The sequence below is a fragment of the Ammodytes marinus genome, assembly GCF_949987685.1.
Source record: "Ammodytes marinus genome assembly, chromosome: 13".
In the NCBI taxonomy this organism is placed as follows: Eukaryota; Metazoa; Chordata; class Actinopteri; order Uranoscopiformes; family Ammodytidae; genus Ammodytes; species Ammodytes marinus.
Genome location: NC_137217.1, coordinates 6,134,308 through 6,151,844, shown reverse-complemented (window position 1 = coordinate 6,151,844; position 17,537 = coordinate 6,134,308). Strand labels below are relative to the sequence as shown.

The window sequence follows — 17,537 nt, the reverse complement described above, 5'->3', positions numbered from 1 at the left end:
TCTGTTCTATACCAAGTCTATTACCATTACTAATTACCAAAAATACAGGCTGCATAGCCATTTATAGCTTTTTTTTTACTCTACATAATAAGCTTTTTTTTATGTTGAAAATCTACCTTTCTTTACACTTGCACGTGGGGCTTTAGGTAATAAGGTTGACACACACACACAACCCGACAGATTTTACGGGAATATTTCATTTGAAAGTCTCACCTGAATGCAAACACTGCATGTCAGCGGCGGTGTTGAGTTGCAAGGTGTGACTGATGTTTTTCATTGCGCTCAGAAGGCAGCAGCATCCTCTCTCTCATATCTGCCTGTTGTGTTTTCATACAGTAGCTCCCGTCCCACAGGACCTTTTAGTCAATTACACCTGAGCGCTGCTGCTTATAATACGGGCTGAAAACATACCTGAGTTCCCAGCATCAAACACTTCCTTTGCTGTACATTCTTCCTGTGCTATACACTCCTGATTGGAGCGGCGGGGTTTGTGTGTGTGTGTGTGTGTGTGTGTGTGTGTGTATGTGTGTGTGTGTGTGACATTCAGAAAAAAAAGAGGGAGGAATTATTCATCAGCTCTCTATTTGGCTCTCTCAGCCTCCCTCCTGATCCGCGTGTTTCAACAACTCTGGGGCAAAGGCAGAATTGCAAATTAGCTCCCGGAAAATAAATAAAAAATCAAATTAATTGGCCATTCTCGCAGACTTCTTGTCAAAGTTTGGGGCTGATGGTGTCAATTCCCCCCCCCCCCCCCACACACACACACACACCCCACACGACTCAAAGAAGCATTGAGCAATATGCAACATGGCACGGAGCGGAAAAAACAAAAAGGGGAGCAAAGCAAAGCACTCCATAAAAACAAAACTACCCCCCGTATGACAATTAATGGAGCACTTCAATCAGGGCTAAACTTTTCTGAGTTGACTTCTCCTAACCGCACCGTAACTCACTCAACCAAGCTGCCGTCACTTGGGCCCCTCAAGTGTAAAATCACAATCAGTCAAATTAGTCATCAATGGCCTGTGGGGGCCTCAGTGTTTCTCCTGCCAGGCTTCTTTACTGCTGTTTGTAAAGGGAACATATCTGAAGTATGTGCAAGATGGAACACATTTTCAATTGAATTCTTTAAGCTTTCCTTAGAATGGGGTTTCATTAACCATTGTTCTTTTTAATGCATCTCTATTGTTTCAATATAGACGCTGTACTGTATTTGTTCACTCCATCAGGCAGTGATCAGTCCTGTTATCTGATGTGCACTTTTTTTTTTGCATTTTCAAGCTTTATTAGATAGTACAGAGTTGAAATGGGGAGACAGAGAGAGAGAGAGAGAGAGAGAGAGAGAGAGAGAGAGAGAGGATGACCTGCAGTAAAGGTCCACAGGTCGGATTTGAACCCGCGAACACTGCAACGAAGGCCGGAGCCAATATGGTACGCGCTCTATCCACTACACCACCGGAGCGCCCCCGTTATCTGATGTGTGTGTGTGTTTAAATATGCTCTTAATAGGCGGAAGCACACAGCTGACAGCTCCACTGTTCTCTATCAAACAGGCCACAATGAAACAGAGCTACAGCAGCTGTATCCGAGGAGCCAACGTTTGTCTTAGCACGCCATCTAGTGCTTCCATTATGTATAACACATGCATGTACCGCAATCTTTTATGATGGCTTCTGACTCTTAATACCTAAACACATTCAACTATCCTTACATAGAAATAGCAAAACACAAACAAAACTAAATCCCTTGTTCAGTCCTCAGAACACAGCTACGTCGGGTGAGAACTCCTGTTCTCAAATAACTGAACTACAGTGGTGAAGAGGTAAAGAGACTAAATATTTATTTACTGTCACAATGTTGCAATTGTTGTCAATTGAGTGTGAATGATGCTTTGATGTCGCACACTGTCCACCATTACTGTATATTTACTGTAGCCTCACTGCACCTTGCAAGATAAGTGATCCTCAAAGTACAGGCACCTATTATAAGGTTTGTGTATATTATTTTTATTAGAAAAGTTAAGCTAGATCATTTGATGTCTTGAATAATTATTAAACTGTTGGATACAGACTGGAAACAGTAAGAGAATGCTGTGAAGAACATTTGTCCTCATTTTATCTTATATCCATAAAGCAGACTACTCTACACTGTGTATATATTTACATTATGGAAGCATATTCAATAACAATTTTTTACTAAAGACCTTGTATAATCTTTAGGAAATATGCTAAACAGACTGTTCTGATGAGTTAGTTTGACAGCATCAATCAAGACTCCATTGACTGATGAACAAAAACATTGTGTCAATCAACCTCCTGAATGACGTTTTACCAAATTTGATAGATGACTTTAACCATTCTGATGTGAAAAGTGAAAACCATTGTAATGTGCACTACCACTAGCAAATAATGATTTCAACATGTTTAGCAAAGTCCCATTTATTTAGAAAAATAGATATAAATAAATACAATTCTGAGATTAAAAGTCTGTACAATTGAAGACTGTGGTGGACTACACAATAAAAAAGGCCGGGCATCACAGCAGGGTCCCTGAATGTAGTCTCACTGTGGGTCCAGGTATTTGTTACGTCCATGTAAATCAGGCCTGAGGTTTCCTTGTGAAGATATAAAATAGTGTGCGGTGTCACAGTGCAACATAAGCTGGTGGTTTGTGGGTAGAGTGTGTCCCTTTGGTCAGAGCACAGAGCGGTATTTACATGCAAACATGAGCCACACTGCACACGCGTTCTCAGGATAGGCAAACACCCGCACACGCACAGCCAGCCTCACGTGGTCCCCGCGACAACACACTATCTCCTCACAGAATGGAGACCTGCACAGGGAAGTGACAAGAGGAAAACAAGGGCGTGAAATATAAAGTACTGTTAAGTGTTTATCTACAATAATATAGGCAAACATACTGTATACAGGGAAGATTATTTATACCTTTAAGCAGTACTTTGTCCTGGTGCATCTCAAATCAATCATCAGTGATATTTTGCATTGCAAGTGACTTGAAGTCCAGTGTAAAGTTTCAACTATCAACTGATCATTTGGGGTGCCATGTCATCTGCTTTATGGGCACCTGCCCACTGCCAAAACCACTTGTAACTGGTTGGCTGACGATGGTATTACTTTGTTTGATTAGCCAGACAACTCTCCTGACCTGAACCCCATAGAGAATCTATGGAGTATTGTCAAGAGGAAGATGAGACACACCAGACCCAACAATACAGACGAGCTGAAGGCCACTATCAAAGCAACCTGGGCTTTCATAACACCTCCTTAGTGCCACAGGCTAATCACCTTCATGCCACGACACATTATTAATGCAATAATTCATGAAAAATGATCCCGGCCACGTATTGAGTGCATTAATGAACATACTTTTCTAAAGGTCAACATTTTCTGTGTAATCAATCCTATTTTTGATTGGTCTTATGTTATAATTTTATATTTTGAAATGCTGGATCTTTGACTTTCATGAGCTGTAAGCCTTAATCAACTACCGTATTTTCCGCACTATAAGCCGCACTGAACTATAAGCCGCAGGTGTTATAATGTAATGTTTAATTACCAGGGGGATTGTCGGGAAAGAGATGGCTGCTTGAGGAAGCTCCCATTTATTGACATTTCAACAAACAAGTTGCATATTTGCATATCGTATTCAAGTGTTACCATTTAGTGCAATAGTAGCTACTAGGGATGGGCACGAGTAGTGTTTTCGCTACTCGTGTTTCCACGAGTTTAAAACACATTTTCCTCACTGAAAGTGATTAAATAGACGGGTCACAATTTAAACCGATCGAGTAGGTCTGCGGTGGGGAGAAAAAAAGAGAAAAAAAGCATGGGCTGTAGTTGTAACAAAAAAAATTGCCTAAGTCACCATTTAAAATAAGAAGGGCAGCAAATAATATAAAATTATTATCCTACAATTTAAATACATATAAATAACTCACCAAAGCAGTAGACTTAGTAGTTGTATGTCCAACCGCGTTATGCTCACTCCGTGTCCGTGAATAATTACTGCGACTAATTCCTCATTAACGGAACGTTACACCGGTCGGTTTTTTAATCTTATCCCCATATTCCCGATTGAAGGCTTCTTAACTGTTGTTGGCTCGGAGCGAATGTGCCTGAAGTAAGCCTTGCTTCTTCTTTACTTTCCAAGCGGAGAGCACCTTGCATGCTCACCTGGAGTCTACTCATTACTAACTGAGAGTAACAGGTGTCATCTCCCATTTTTATAAACGTAACTTTATCATCTGCTTTTAAATAATTGGACAGTTATATCCCTGAAAATGTTCTGCAGAAAGGAGAGAGCGTTTTCAGCTCCGCCGTGCTGTGGAGAACACAGGCTGCGCTGGCACGGAGGTGGCAGTTATTTGCAGTTGCTGTTTGACACAACGCTCAGTTTATTGCACTTGAATCAAAATATTTAATTGTGTTAAACTTTATTTTATCCGTTTTGTGCCGTTTTGTACACGTATATAACATTTTATATAGGCTACAGACACTAAAAATAAAAATAAAAAAAATGTTTAATTATCCACCAATTGAGTTCATTTGAAACGAGGAGTACTCGAGTACTCGATTACTAACGGCCATCCCTAGTAGCTACAGAACATATACTGTGCTGTGTAATAACAGGGTCGAAAAATGGGGAAAAAGTCGCGGCTTATAGTCCGAAAATTACGGTAAATTAAAACAAAAAGGCCTGCAGCAATAGTTAACTGTATGTGTATTGAACCTCAAAGTTTCACTTCTTGAATCAAATTACAGAAAAAAACCTTTCGATGATATTGTAATGAGATGCACCCGTGATATGTTTGTACAATGGACATCATTTTTTGGGTGAATTTGGCTTCTGTACTACACTCAAACAGACCCGACACATCCCCCATGCTGCCCACTAGTCTACCTGAGACAGGTGTTGAAGGCCCTGTACTAGTCTACCTGAGACAGGTGTTGAAGGCTCTGTACTAGTCTACCTGAGACAGGTGTTGAAGGCTCTGTACTAGTCTACCTGAGACAGGTGTTGAAGGCTCTGTACTAGTCTACCTGAGACAGGTGTTGAAGGCCCTGTACTAGTCTACCTGAGACAGGTGTTGAAGGCTCTGTACTAGTCTACCTGAGACAGGTGTTGAAGGCTCTGTACTAGTCTACCTGAGACAGGTGTTGAAGGCCCTGTACTAGTCTACCTGAGACAGGTGTTGAAGGCCCTGTACTAGTCTACCTGAGACAGGTGTTGAAGGCTCTGTACTAGTCTACCTGAGACAGGTGTTGAAGGCCCTGTACTAGTCTACCTGAGACAGGTGTTGAAGGCTCTGTACTAGTCTACCTGAGACAGGTGTTGAAGGCTCTGTACTAGTCTACCTGAGACAGGTGTTGAAGGCTCTGTACTAGTCTACCTGAGACAGGTGTTGAAGGCTCTGTACTAGTCTACCTGAGACAGGTGTTGTAGGCCCTGTACTAGTCTACCTGAGACAGGTGTTGAAGGCTCTGTACTAGTCTACCTGAGACAGGTGTTGAAGGCCCTGTACTAGTCTACCCGAGACAGGTGTTGAAGGCTCTGTACTAGCCTACCCGAGACAGGTGTTGAAGGCTCTGTACTAGTCTACCTGAGACAGGTGTTGAAGGCCCTGTACTAGTCTACCCGAGACAGGTGTTGAAGGCCCTGTACTAGTCTACCTGAGACAGGTGTTGAAGGCCCTGTACTAGTCTACCTGAGACAGGTGTTGAAGGCTCTGTACTAGTCTACCTGAGACAGGTGTTGAAGGCCCTGTACTAGTCTACCTGAGACAGGTGTTGAAGGCTCTGTACTAGTCTACCTGAGACAGGTGTTGAAGGCTCTGTACTAGTCTACCTGAGACAGGTGTCGAAGGCTCTGTACTAGTTTACCTGAGACAGGTGTTGAAGGCTCTGTACTAGTCTACCCGAGACAGGTGTTGAAGGCCCTGTACTAGTCTACCCGAGACAGGTGTTGAAGGCCCTGTACTAGTCTACCTGAGACAGGTGTTGAAGGCCCTGTACTAGTCTACCTGAGACAGGTGTTGAAGGCCCTGTACTAGTCTACCTGAGACAGGTGTTGAAGGCTCTGTACTAGTCTACCTGAGACAGGTGTTGAAGGCTCTGTACTAGTCTACCTGAGACAGGTGTCGAAGGCTCTGTACTAGCCTACCTGAGACAGGTGTCGAAGGCTCTGTACTAGTCTACCTGAGACAGGTGTTGAAGGCTCTGTACTAGTCTACCTGAGACAGGTGTCGAAGGCTCTGTACTAGTCTACCTGAGACAGGTGTCGAAGGCTCTGTACTAGTCTACCTGAGACAGGTGTTGAAGGCTCTGTACTAGTCTACCTGAGACAGGTGTTGAAGGCCCTGTACTAGTCTACCTGAGACAGGTGTTGAAGGCTCTGTACTAGTCTACCTGAGACAGGTGTTGAAGGCTCTGTACTAGCCTACCTGAGACAGGTGTCGAAGGCCCTGTACTAGTCTACCTGAGACAGGTGTCGAAGGCCCTGTACTAGTCTACCTGAGACAGGTGTCGAAGGCTCTGTACTAGCCTACCTGAGACAGGTGTCGAAGGCTCTGTACTAGCCTACCTGAGACAGGTGTTGAAGGCCCTGTACTAGTCTACCTGAGACAGGTGTTGAAGGCTCTGTACTAGTCTACCTGAGACAGGTGTTGAAGGCTCTGTACTAGTCTACCTGAGACAGGTGTTGAAGGCTCTGTACTAGCCTACCTGAGACAGGTGTTGAAGGCTCTGTACTAGTCTACCTGAGACAGGTGTTGAAGGCTCTGTACTAGTCTACCTGAGACAGGTGTTGAAGGCTCTGTACTAGTCTACCTGAGACAGGTGTTGAAGGCTCTGTACTAGTCTACCTGAGACAGGTGTTGAAGGCTCTGTACTAGTCTACCTGAGACAGGTGTTGAAGGCTCTGTACTAGTCTACCTGAGACAGGTGTTGAAGGCCCTGTACTAGCCTACCTGAGACAGGTGTTGAAGGCTCTGTACTAGTCTACCTGAGACAGGTGTTGAAGGCTCTGTACTAGTCTACCTGAGACAGGTGTTGATGGCTCTGTACTAGCCTACCTGAGACAGGTGTTGAAGGCCCTGCGTGCGTTGCGGTGCAGGAAGTGGATGGGGAAGCCTTTGAAGGTGTGTCCGTCTGGCACCGCCCTCCTCACTGCATCCTGGAACTCCTCGTTACCACAGGAGACGCCATAGCAACGCTCCAGCTCGTAGGCCGACAGAGCAGAGGACAGCAGGTAGGACAGTTGGTCATCCCACACTGTAGCTAGCTCCAGGTCCTTTAACATTAACACACAACAAGTTAGCACACAGTGGCTAGCTCCAGGTCCTGTATTAACACACAACACATTAGCACACTGTGGCTAGCTCCAGGTCCTGTATTAACACACAACAAGTTAGCACACTGTAGCTAGCTCCAGGTCCTGTATTAACACACAACACATTAGCACACTGTAGCTAGCTCCAGGTCCTGTATTAACACACACACAACTGTAGCTAGCTCCAGGTCCTTTAACATTAACACACAACAAGTTAGCACACAGTGGCTAGCTCCAGGTCCTGTATTAACACATAACACATTAGCACACTGTGGCTAGCTCCAGGTCCTCTATTAAGACACAACCACACTGTAGCTAGCTCCAGGTCCTTTAACATTAACACACAACCACACTGTAGCTAGCTCCAGGTCCTGTAGTAACACGCACGCACACACGCACACACACACATACTGTGGCTAGCTCCAGGTCCTGTATTAACACACACACATCACCACACTGTAGCTAGCTCCAGGTCCTTTAACGTTAACACACAAAACATCATGGGTACTGTCGAAATCTCCTCACAGCTCCACACAGATCGGATTTATTTGTCTCCTTTAGTAGGAAATGTGACAAATCACACTTTATGTACATCATGATTTACTCCTTACCTGGTATGTAAACAAAGGGTATGTAAAGGTGCCCTCAGTAGATATTAACATGCACGTTTACAGAGCCTAGGCTGTGTATTCACACCAACTTATTTTCAACACACACACAGTATAGACATGGGGTGGATCCTGAGGAGATATAAACTGATTTTGACAAAAAAGTGATTTTGACAGCAAGCGTTCTCCAGAATCGCTGATTCAATCTAAAGGTCCCATTTTATCATTTTTTTTAAACAACTTTCCAAGCATTCCAAAAACAATAAACATTTTAGTTTCCATCCTGTTTTATTTTTTAATATGAAAAAACTAATATGTACATAAAAACATGGATGAAAAAAGTACTTATGTATGGCTATGTGCCCCTCAGTTGTCTTTCCCAGCACAGCACATGCGAGTTACACATCAAACCACAAACACCCGAACATTAAGGCTCAAATCATATCTTACAAATGTGCTCCGTCCCTGTCTTACCTTCCTGTGCTCAGACACCAGGTAGCGCATCTCCAGCTCCAGCTGGTTGCTGGCAGCAGCAGCGTCCAGAGAGGGGGCACAGAGGGGAGGCAGAGGGGGCAGAGAGGTGGTGGAGCCCGGGGAGCAAACTGACTTCAGAGCCTCTTCACTCATCGCCTTCCACCGAGACTGATTCTAAAAGGGAAAAACAACAGGTGTTTAGCTTGTGCTCTTACCCTGCCTTACATGTATCTGTTGGTGCGGTAAAACCACTACACTGTAGCTGACTTGATTTTTAGGGTAATGACCGCAGGTTTGTCAAAATCAGTGAATATCTCCTCACAATCCACTACCTGAACATACTGTGTGTGAACAAAACCAAAACAAAATTATCTGGTGTTAATACACAGCCTAGGCTCTGTAAACGGGCATGTAAAAAAAGGGGACCAATCGTAGCTAGCAACATGCCAGTTTACAGAGTCTAGGCTGTGTATTGACACATAATTCTTTTTTGTACAAGCGTGCACACAGTATGTACAGGTAGCCGAACATGAGGAAATATTCAATGATTTTGACAACAATCACCAGAATTGCTGACTCCACCAACAAATGCTAACAACACAAATGTCACACTAATAATGGATCAAAACAACAACAGACCACCCTACCTTAACCAACTATGACAAACTGTGAAGACAATCCATTGTGTGTACCTGGAAGTCAAAGACACAGAGCTCCACAGCATCAGAGGGCTGGCAGTTGGCCAGGAAGGAGAGGTGGTTGAAGACACAGCCCACAGTACGGTAAGGGGAGGAGGGTTTGGGCTGGGGGGCCAGAGGAGGGGCATCTGGGTCTATGGCCTGGTGCAGGTATCTGACAATACATATTGACATCACTGTTAATACAGACATACTAACACAAATAGATAGAAAAAGTATACTGTATAAATTAAATCCATTCTATTTAAAAAGAGCAGTAGAGTAAAGTGTTTATTAATTCATTTAAGTGATGCCATTCCACAGCATTTATTACATGTAGTGACTAAACTGCGCCTCCCAAACAAAATCCAGTGTTAGTACACAGCCTAGACTCAGTGAATGGCCATGTTGCTAGCTACAGTGGGCCTCATTGTTAACATTCACTTTCTTTACATATCAGTTTACGGAGCCTAGGCTGTGTTTTAACAATGGATTTCTTGGACAGAATTGTAATAATGTTGAGAGAAATATTTAAAAACATAAAAAGCCAGGTCTGTGCATAAGACAAGCAGTGGTGGATCTAGTTCTCTATTGCTGACTGAGGAGATATGAAATCAAGTCTACCTCAAGTATGAGATCAGGGAGTTATGGAAAAAAATGAAGAATTGATGGAAAATTTCCCAGAAGGGAATAAACACCAGGAAGTAAACAAGTGTTCCCAGAGCCTCAGCACCAAATTTCACTGGAAATGCTTTTCATGGGATTCTGACATATCCTGTTATACACAGAGACAGTCTTTTGTGAGACGTAAACCAATAACACAGCGCAGGTCAAATGATTTCTGAGACAGTGTTTGGTTTTAAGCAAAAGACAGGAAAACTGAAAACAATTAACATTGGGGGGAATTTGGAAATACTTTTTGGACATTAACATTCAAAATATCCAACACATAAATACCATGAACGGTATGATGGAAAATAATAGGGGTTGAAAACAGTAATGGACCCATGCCTTAAGCCTGTGTACATAAATGATCAGGTCAATAATGAGTAAAGACAAATCAAATGGGACCTGTGTGCCGTCAGACTCTCCCAGAAGGTGATGCTGGCGTCAGTGCCGCGGGTCAGCACCCAGGTGTGTGGCGTCCCCTTGGTCTTAGTGCCCACACACACGTAGGCATCCAGACCAAAGCCCAGCAGCAGGCTACACAGCAGGGTAGCATGGTCCTCACAGTCACCCTGGGGACGAGACACACACTGCAAGGTTCAGCTCATTTGGAGGCTTTATAATAATGGGATATACATGCACATTTATTTCTAACATAAAAGTCAACTGTACTTCATTAGTAAGAGTCTATTAGTCTGTCCTTAAAAGTAAATTTGTCTTTTTTTATATCCAAAATATTACAACTTTATCCTACAATATTACAACTCTAATCTAGGAACATGGCCGCAGACATTGCGTCTAGTAGACCGTCTTAAGAAATACATTTGCGATATTGTGCATTCAAATTCAGCTTGGGGCCCCTTTGATATTGATGCCTTTTAATGTCCACCTCCACCGACACTCTCCTGGAATCTCTCACAAAATAAGACCAAGCTATTAACATTTTTTAATTAGTGAAGTAAACAACAGTAAAGGTGTGACCCCTGTTTGGGACAAATCCATCATGTACACTGTGACTGCATGGAGTTTAACATTGATGTACTCTCTCAGCTGCTATATTTAGCATGCATCGCTTTCAACTGATTTACTGTTGTCTTCACACCCTCGCCTGCCTAATTCATCACGCCATTAACAACAGTCTGTGCACAATATCCTGCTCTTACAGCTAGTGTTAGCCTTTCTCTGAAGGGTTGAACGAACACAGACACACACACACACACACACACACACACACACACACACACACACACACACACACACACACACACACACACACACACACACACACACACACACACACACACACACACACACACACACACACACACACACACACACACACACACACACACACACACACACACACACACAAGCCTGCTGGAGAGGAAATAGGCTCTGCACTCATCAAATTGTCCTTGACAGTAAGCAACTCTCTTATTTCCCTGGTAGAACTTTTCCAGTAAAGAGGCAGGCCTGTCTGGGTTGAGTTGGGGACTGCTGCTGTGTGCTGCAGGCACAGTCAGAATGATAGATGTTCCCCACAAGTGCTAATATGAACGGCAAGGCATCGAAACAGACTGGGGACTGATGAGGCTAAATTAATTTCCCCCGGAATGAAAGCCATAAATCACGGGCTGACAAGGGCCCACTTTGTGAGCGTTGTGTTGTGTCTGTCTTGCCATGGGGAACATTTATCCTGTTGTGGTCTGGGGAAATTCCCCGCTATCTGGTCGGGAGGAAGATTGGAAATACATCAGTCCGGTCCACGTGAATCCTTCTTTCTGGGAATGGATGTGATGGGGCCCTGCTGCCATGATGCTTTCTGACTGATTGAGTTAAAGTGGACAAGGGAACTTTGTGAGGGGGGGTGGGGGGTCGAGGCTGAGGTCAAACAAGGAGAAGGTCTCTTATAATGACTGTCCTCAAACAATTCTCTTTCCTGAAATCTCTGATGCTTTATATGCTTGGTCATGTCTGGCTGTGCTCTTTGTATTTGTTTTTCTGGAACATAATAAAGGCCTGCAAGGTAATCAAAGGGTCTGCGACTATCAGGGAGATGAGTATCACATTTAGTTTGAATGAAAGGGTATTAAAATAATTCCTGAGATTGAAAATAAACTTGACACAAATATTGTTGAAATCATCCATTTACGTTTGAAGCTCATTATCAGATAAGGTTCCTTCTCAGAGAAAAATTCTAACTATGTTTGCAGTAATTTACACTGCCCTACTTATTTTACTATTGGGTTCTGTTTGTACTACACATACAATAATATTAATTCTGAATTTAAGGTGGCTTCATCAGATAGCAGTGCTGCAAACTGAGAAAAAGGTCTCAATTTGATGTTTGGAAAATGTCCACGGCACACTCAAGATGTCATGGACTTGGTCTGTCATAAGATCAGCGTAGTCAAGTTAAATTTTTAGCGTTTGACCAGCGGAAATGTGACAGTATGGCTGACAGCAATGGATGACAATTTATGAGCTAAAGCTAATGACTAGAAGGATATGGATGGAGCAGTTAAACAGACTGCGTAATATGTTTAGCTAAGTTTTGTAGATATTCTCCACTCCCTGCAGGTTCAAACTGATGCAATGCAGCTTCTTTGTCAATGTATTGTCTGTCTTCTACGAGCATTGACAGTATTTTCCTTTTCAACATCCGTATGGGATTTGGTTGTTTGCATAAAGAGGCTTGAGGACACATTTTGGATCATACATTCACTGTGTTGTCTATTCACAAAGCAGCACTCTAACTTCTAACACGGCATCCAAATAAATGAGGAACACAGGAATAGAAAAATATCAAGTAGTGTTTCCCCTTTTTTCGATAAACACTGACTGACTCATCCAGTTATTTCCATGCGTCATGTAAACAGCACACAAACATATCCCGGGCTGTTTAGCAATGAAACTGTCTGCTGAGAGATTTACTCGTTAGCACGGTAAGATGTGTCTAAACAGTTTAGACAGTCTGACAGAGCAAAGGAAAAGTTAAGACTAATACTAACATGAGGACGCTGCTTTTAAAGAGAGGCCCACTGCAGAGTTTGGAAGACGGCCTTGCACTAACTTTAAGACAGTGTTTCATACACAAGACACGGAAAGTAGCTTTTTCAGAAATAGCCGACAAATTCTGAAAAAAGAAAGATGTCTTCCACATACTTGGATCTATGGAATTCATATATTAAAATAGATTCCTAAAGTATATGTTGAGAGTGAAGGGGAATGTTATCTAGCCGATGGGACAGAGAGATACTTTACAAACATATTTCAATTTATTTCCATCTAGAGTTATGATTTAAAGCCACTTCACACTTGGGAAAAGCTATAAATCAGTGGGGTTGTGTCGGACGCTGACAATAAGCAACAAGCAGCACACACACTGAGTGGATTGTCATGTTAAAAAAATGACTCCATCTCTGTTTTTGGCTGCCAACAGAAGCTGGCCAGTTCTCCCTTACCTTGCCTCTGCATAGGAAAGCCATTAATGTGCACCACTGCTCCTGCTTGCCTCCTCCTCCCCCCACCACAGGAGCTCTCTCCTGGGCCAGCAGGCTGGTGAAGCGCGCTGCCTGTCGAGGGCTCTCCAGCAGCCGTCCAGCACGCAGCACACGCACATAGGAGCACACCGGCCTGTTGACGCCATTCTCATCCTGCAGGGAACACAGAGACACACAGGGAGGTAGAGGGGTGGCTAGGAGGGAAGGATTCAATCATTCCTAACCTGGTTAGGCATATGAGAGGGCCTCGCCCCAGACGACTAGCAGTGCACTTGCACTAAGCATTCGTAGCGTGCCCAAGTACACTACCTTGGCCCTGGCCCGATTTGAAGAGGTGTGCTTAATCTTGGTACGTATGCTTATGTCTGAGCACGAGCATAGACGGCTGCCCGGATACCAATTCATACAGGACTGTTCACTTCGACAGATAGGCTACTGTAAAAAAAACTATGTGGTGGAAAATTTCTGCATTTATCAATGCGTGTCGTATTGGGTGTTTTGACGTTCGTGCCTAGGCCCGAATCTTTTAAAGCAGTGTGAGTGAAGGCCATGTCTGGCCAGCAGATGAGGAGAGAGGGGGATAATCATGCTTAAGTGTGGCATAGATCAACAGGGTCAAACGTTAGTGCACCCTAACAGACTTAATCAGTGTGAGTGGAAACAGCAAATGAATTAGGTGGTGGGGAGTCTGCCTATTCACTCAGTGTCACTCAACATATCTAAGGTAAGAAATAGAGGAACCTGTGCAAAGATCTTGACCATCTTGGACTGGTGTGACGGACGGATCTCCAGGAACTCCCTCCACCACTGTTTAGCATAGACCAAGAACAGTCTCTCCTTTTCTGCTGTCCTCTGCCTCTCCAGGGATTGCTGCATGACAGATACACAGTCACATAACTCATAAATGACAAAACCTTTATATCAGCTCTAATTGTGATGAGCCGCGTTCATGGAATTGGATTCTTCCATTGATGAATAAACAGAGAGACAGACCTGTGTGCTGATGATGTCAGGGCTCAGAGTGTTGTTGAGAGGAGGGTACAGCTCCAGACCAACAGTCAAAACACCGGCTGGGACTTTACATTCACTGCCTGGTGACACACACACACACACACACACACACACACACACACACACACACACACACACACACACACACACACACACACACACACACACACACACACACACACACACACACACACACACACACACACACACACACACACACACACAAATGATAAGTAATGAGTAAAGTAAGATATTGTTTTGTTTTTAAGTCAACGTTGTTTTCATATTTATGTTGTTTCACCATTGACACAGTATAATTGTGGTGTCATAGCGTGGGCTGTCAAAATAAACTACTCCTCTACTCTGCCAATGATATGCACTCCTCATTGTTGACCTTTTTAAGAACAAAGAGGTTAATAATTCAGCCAATGAATGAATAATGACTCTGGCTCACCCACTCCCATCAGCTCCACAGCCAAGCAGCTCTTCCCATTGGGCGAGCTGAGGAGCGTCCTCCAGTCCAGGAAGTAGGAGGAGACCAGCGTGGTCTCACTGGAGGTGTCTGTCCTGATCAGCACCAGGTGAACCGGGTCACACATGGACAGCATGCCCGTCGCGTCGGCCATTTTACTGCCTTCTCCTGCAGTGGCAAGAGTGATGATGAGAATGAGAAAACTCTACAGATAAATAGGGATGTCACGATACTATCAATGTAACAGTCGATACCGTCGATACCAACACAAGGGAAATCCCATGGTTCTCGGAACCCAATTCAATGTCACGGTAAAAAACTAAATAATGAATCCCATATACTTCAACATACACTTCTTTATTAAAAACAATTTAACATTATAAAGACAACTGTCCAATTTCCTTGCTTCATGGGAGTTTCTGTGGTATTTTCTGTGCCTATGAAGAGCTGTTTATTGTTATTATCCCATGCCGTCATGTAGGACATGCACCTTCCAGATTAAGACTTGTAGGCGTAAATGATGCCCCTTTCAGTTCTGGAAGAATGGCATCCCCGGTACCTACGGTACTATAGAAAAATAGGTAACGTCACATTTTTTTTAATTTTGGTATTGACTGCTTTGGATAGTATTGGTTCTTGTAAAATCCTTAACAGATAATACATTACATTATAGCATAACAACTTTCTGTCCAACAGACCAACTGACTAACACGTACCTAAGCCCTCTCTGTGCATCTCTAGGAGGAAGCCTTCTTTCAGGTCCGGCTCACAGGCACAGGGCACCGGCTTGGAGCGAAACCTCTGGTTGCGGAAGTGCACGTAGAGCGTGAAGGTAGAACACACCTGGCCAGGTAAAGGCTCTGGCTCCTGCAGGTGCTCCAGGAAGGCCTTACCCCCCAGCACTTGGAGATACAGGTAGCGCCTGGACGGGTCAATATTAGCTGAGACAACGGGAAGAAAAGTCTTCAAATAACTGTTCAAACTTTAAAGATGGAGTCAGGGATTGTGGAGAACGCTTGTTGTTAAAATCACTTTTGGACAAAATCAGTGAATAATATCACCTGACGATCCGCTTCCTGTCCATACTGTGTGAACGCTGGAAGACAAAATCCTTTATACACAGCCTAGGCTCTCTTACCCAACAGGCATGATGCTAGCTTCGGTGGGCCCCCTTTGTTTACATACCAGTTTACAGACCCTAGGCTGTACACCAGTTTTTCTTTCAGCACACTGTACGTTCAGGAAACGGATCGCGAGGAGAAATTCACTGATTTTGACAGCAAACATTGTCCAGGATTGCTGACTCCACCTTTAACAAGGACAACCTGAGTGAACGAACATAGGCCATGCCTTCATGTTAGCTTATTTTGGTTTGTAAAGGGAGATCTCCTACTTTTTTCCAGCTTAATTCGATCTTTGTCAACAAAGTGAGTAGCAGGCTTTGGAGCAGGAGGTCTTGTTTCTGCTTCTGTGGGAACTTCCTACCAACACACACCAATACAAAAGGTTAGGATTCTAATGAGTTTCTTAAACACTGAAAATATTGAAGAAGGTGTTTCACAGTCAGTTCTGAAGGCTGTATTTTCAGATGTGTGGTCCGACCTGGGTGAAGTGTAGGTCCCTCATCACATCCTCTATGATGCCCCTGCGCTGCAGAGCATGGAGGAAGTCGGCCTCAGACAGAGATGTACGAGCTGGACCATGGTGGTGGTCCTCCCTCACTGTCTCTGCCAGCACCTCCCTGATCCTCCCATGGATATCCATCTGATGACACACAAGACTGAGCTCAGCACTGTCCTTTGATAGATCTTTATATCTTCTTAACACAAACTCATCATCATTTAAGGTTCATTGTGTATCTGTGGCTTTCCCCCAACCAACAACATATTCATAAACATTCATACATCTTTAACTTTACAAGCTCTGACCCCTTACCTGTGCTGCATGAAATAAGCAGTGTTCTAACTGCTAGCAGTAGGCCTACCATACTAGTAAACAAGTTACTAGGGAGAAATATTAATTTCCCAATTCAATATTCCTTTAATTCCATTTATTTACATTAGTAATTTATAATTAAACGAATGTGCAGTATGTACTTATCGTGCTACTCATCACGACTATTTGAAACAGTAACCTTCTTCAGAGAGCAGAAGACAAGTTATAGGACAGTAGTAACAGTTAGGTGCCTTAGTGCGGAAACAACTGTCAACAAATAATGTTAACAATTATACACATACGTATTGTGTACAGCCGAACTTATAATAAGAAGCAGCTGAGTGGTGCTTAGTCTTAAAAATGATTGCACTTTTGTAAAAGAGCACGAATACATTAATTTCTTGTATTTTTAAATGGCAGTTGGCGTAATAACTTCACTTCAAGAACAAACTATGCATACCTTGTAAAGCACGAATATTAAGAAATATGGCACTCAAAGTGAAACTGTTTGGCGACACTAACATGTAGCTAGTAAAGCGGTGTACTTGCTCACCTTGAGCAGGTGGTTGTGAATTATCTGCTTGAGCTCGGAGGCTTTCTCCGGAGGCAGAGACATGACAGGCGACGAGCTCCCCGGCCGGCTGCCACAAAGCTAGGCTACGTTAGCAACAGGGACAGGCACTAGCAGGGACGACAAACAACTGCAGTTTCTACGTTTGAGCGATATTTTCTTCTTTGGGAAAATGTGCCGTCTGTAACCATAGACTGCATGTCTGAAATACAAACACAAAGTCCTCTGACAGGCAGACAGTGGACGACAACAACCAGTCCCTCTCCCTCAGTT

At 43.6% G+C, this 17,537-nt stretch overlaps 1 protein-coding gene across 1 annotated transcript; it reads right to left on the bottom strand.

The window, feature by feature from the left end:
• Positions 1-2,499: 2,499 nt before the first annotated feature.
• Positions 2,500-17,466, bottom strand: cep76 (centrosomal protein 76). The gene is made up of 13 exons (XM_080040085.1): positions 17,247-17,466; positions 16,361-16,522; positions 16,152-16,239; positions 15,475-15,699; positions 14,741-14,926; positions 14,269-14,366; positions 14,017-14,145; positions 13,237-13,428; positions 10,178-10,344; positions 9,122-9,281; positions 8,430-8,603; positions 7,091-7,308; positions 2,500-2,832 (listed from the first exon to the last, which is right to left on the bottom strand). The coding sequence occupies exons 1-13, from the start codon at positions 17,307-17,309 to the stop codon at positions 2,694-2,696; spliced, it is 2,001 nt and encodes a 666-aa protein (XP_079896211.1). The 5' UTR covers positions 17,310-17,466; the 3' UTR covers positions 2,500-2,693.
• Between the last annotated feature and the right edge of the window lie 71 nt (positions 17,467-17,537).

Excerpts from the sequence above, each read along its gene's own strand:
- cep76 (XM_080040085.1), bottom strand. The coding sequence starts at position 17,309 with ATGTCTCTGCCTCCGGAGAAAGCCTCCGAGCTCAAGCAGATAATTCAC. Across the intron at positions 16,523-17,246 it reads TTCACAACCACCTGCTCAAG|ATGGATATCCATGGGAGGAT; the intron begins GTGAGCAAGTAC and ends GTGTGTCATCAG. Across the intron at positions 9,282-10,177 it reads GAGAGTCTGACGGCACACAG|ATACCTGCACCAGGCCATAG; the intron begins GTCCCATTTGAT and ends ATGTATTGTCAG.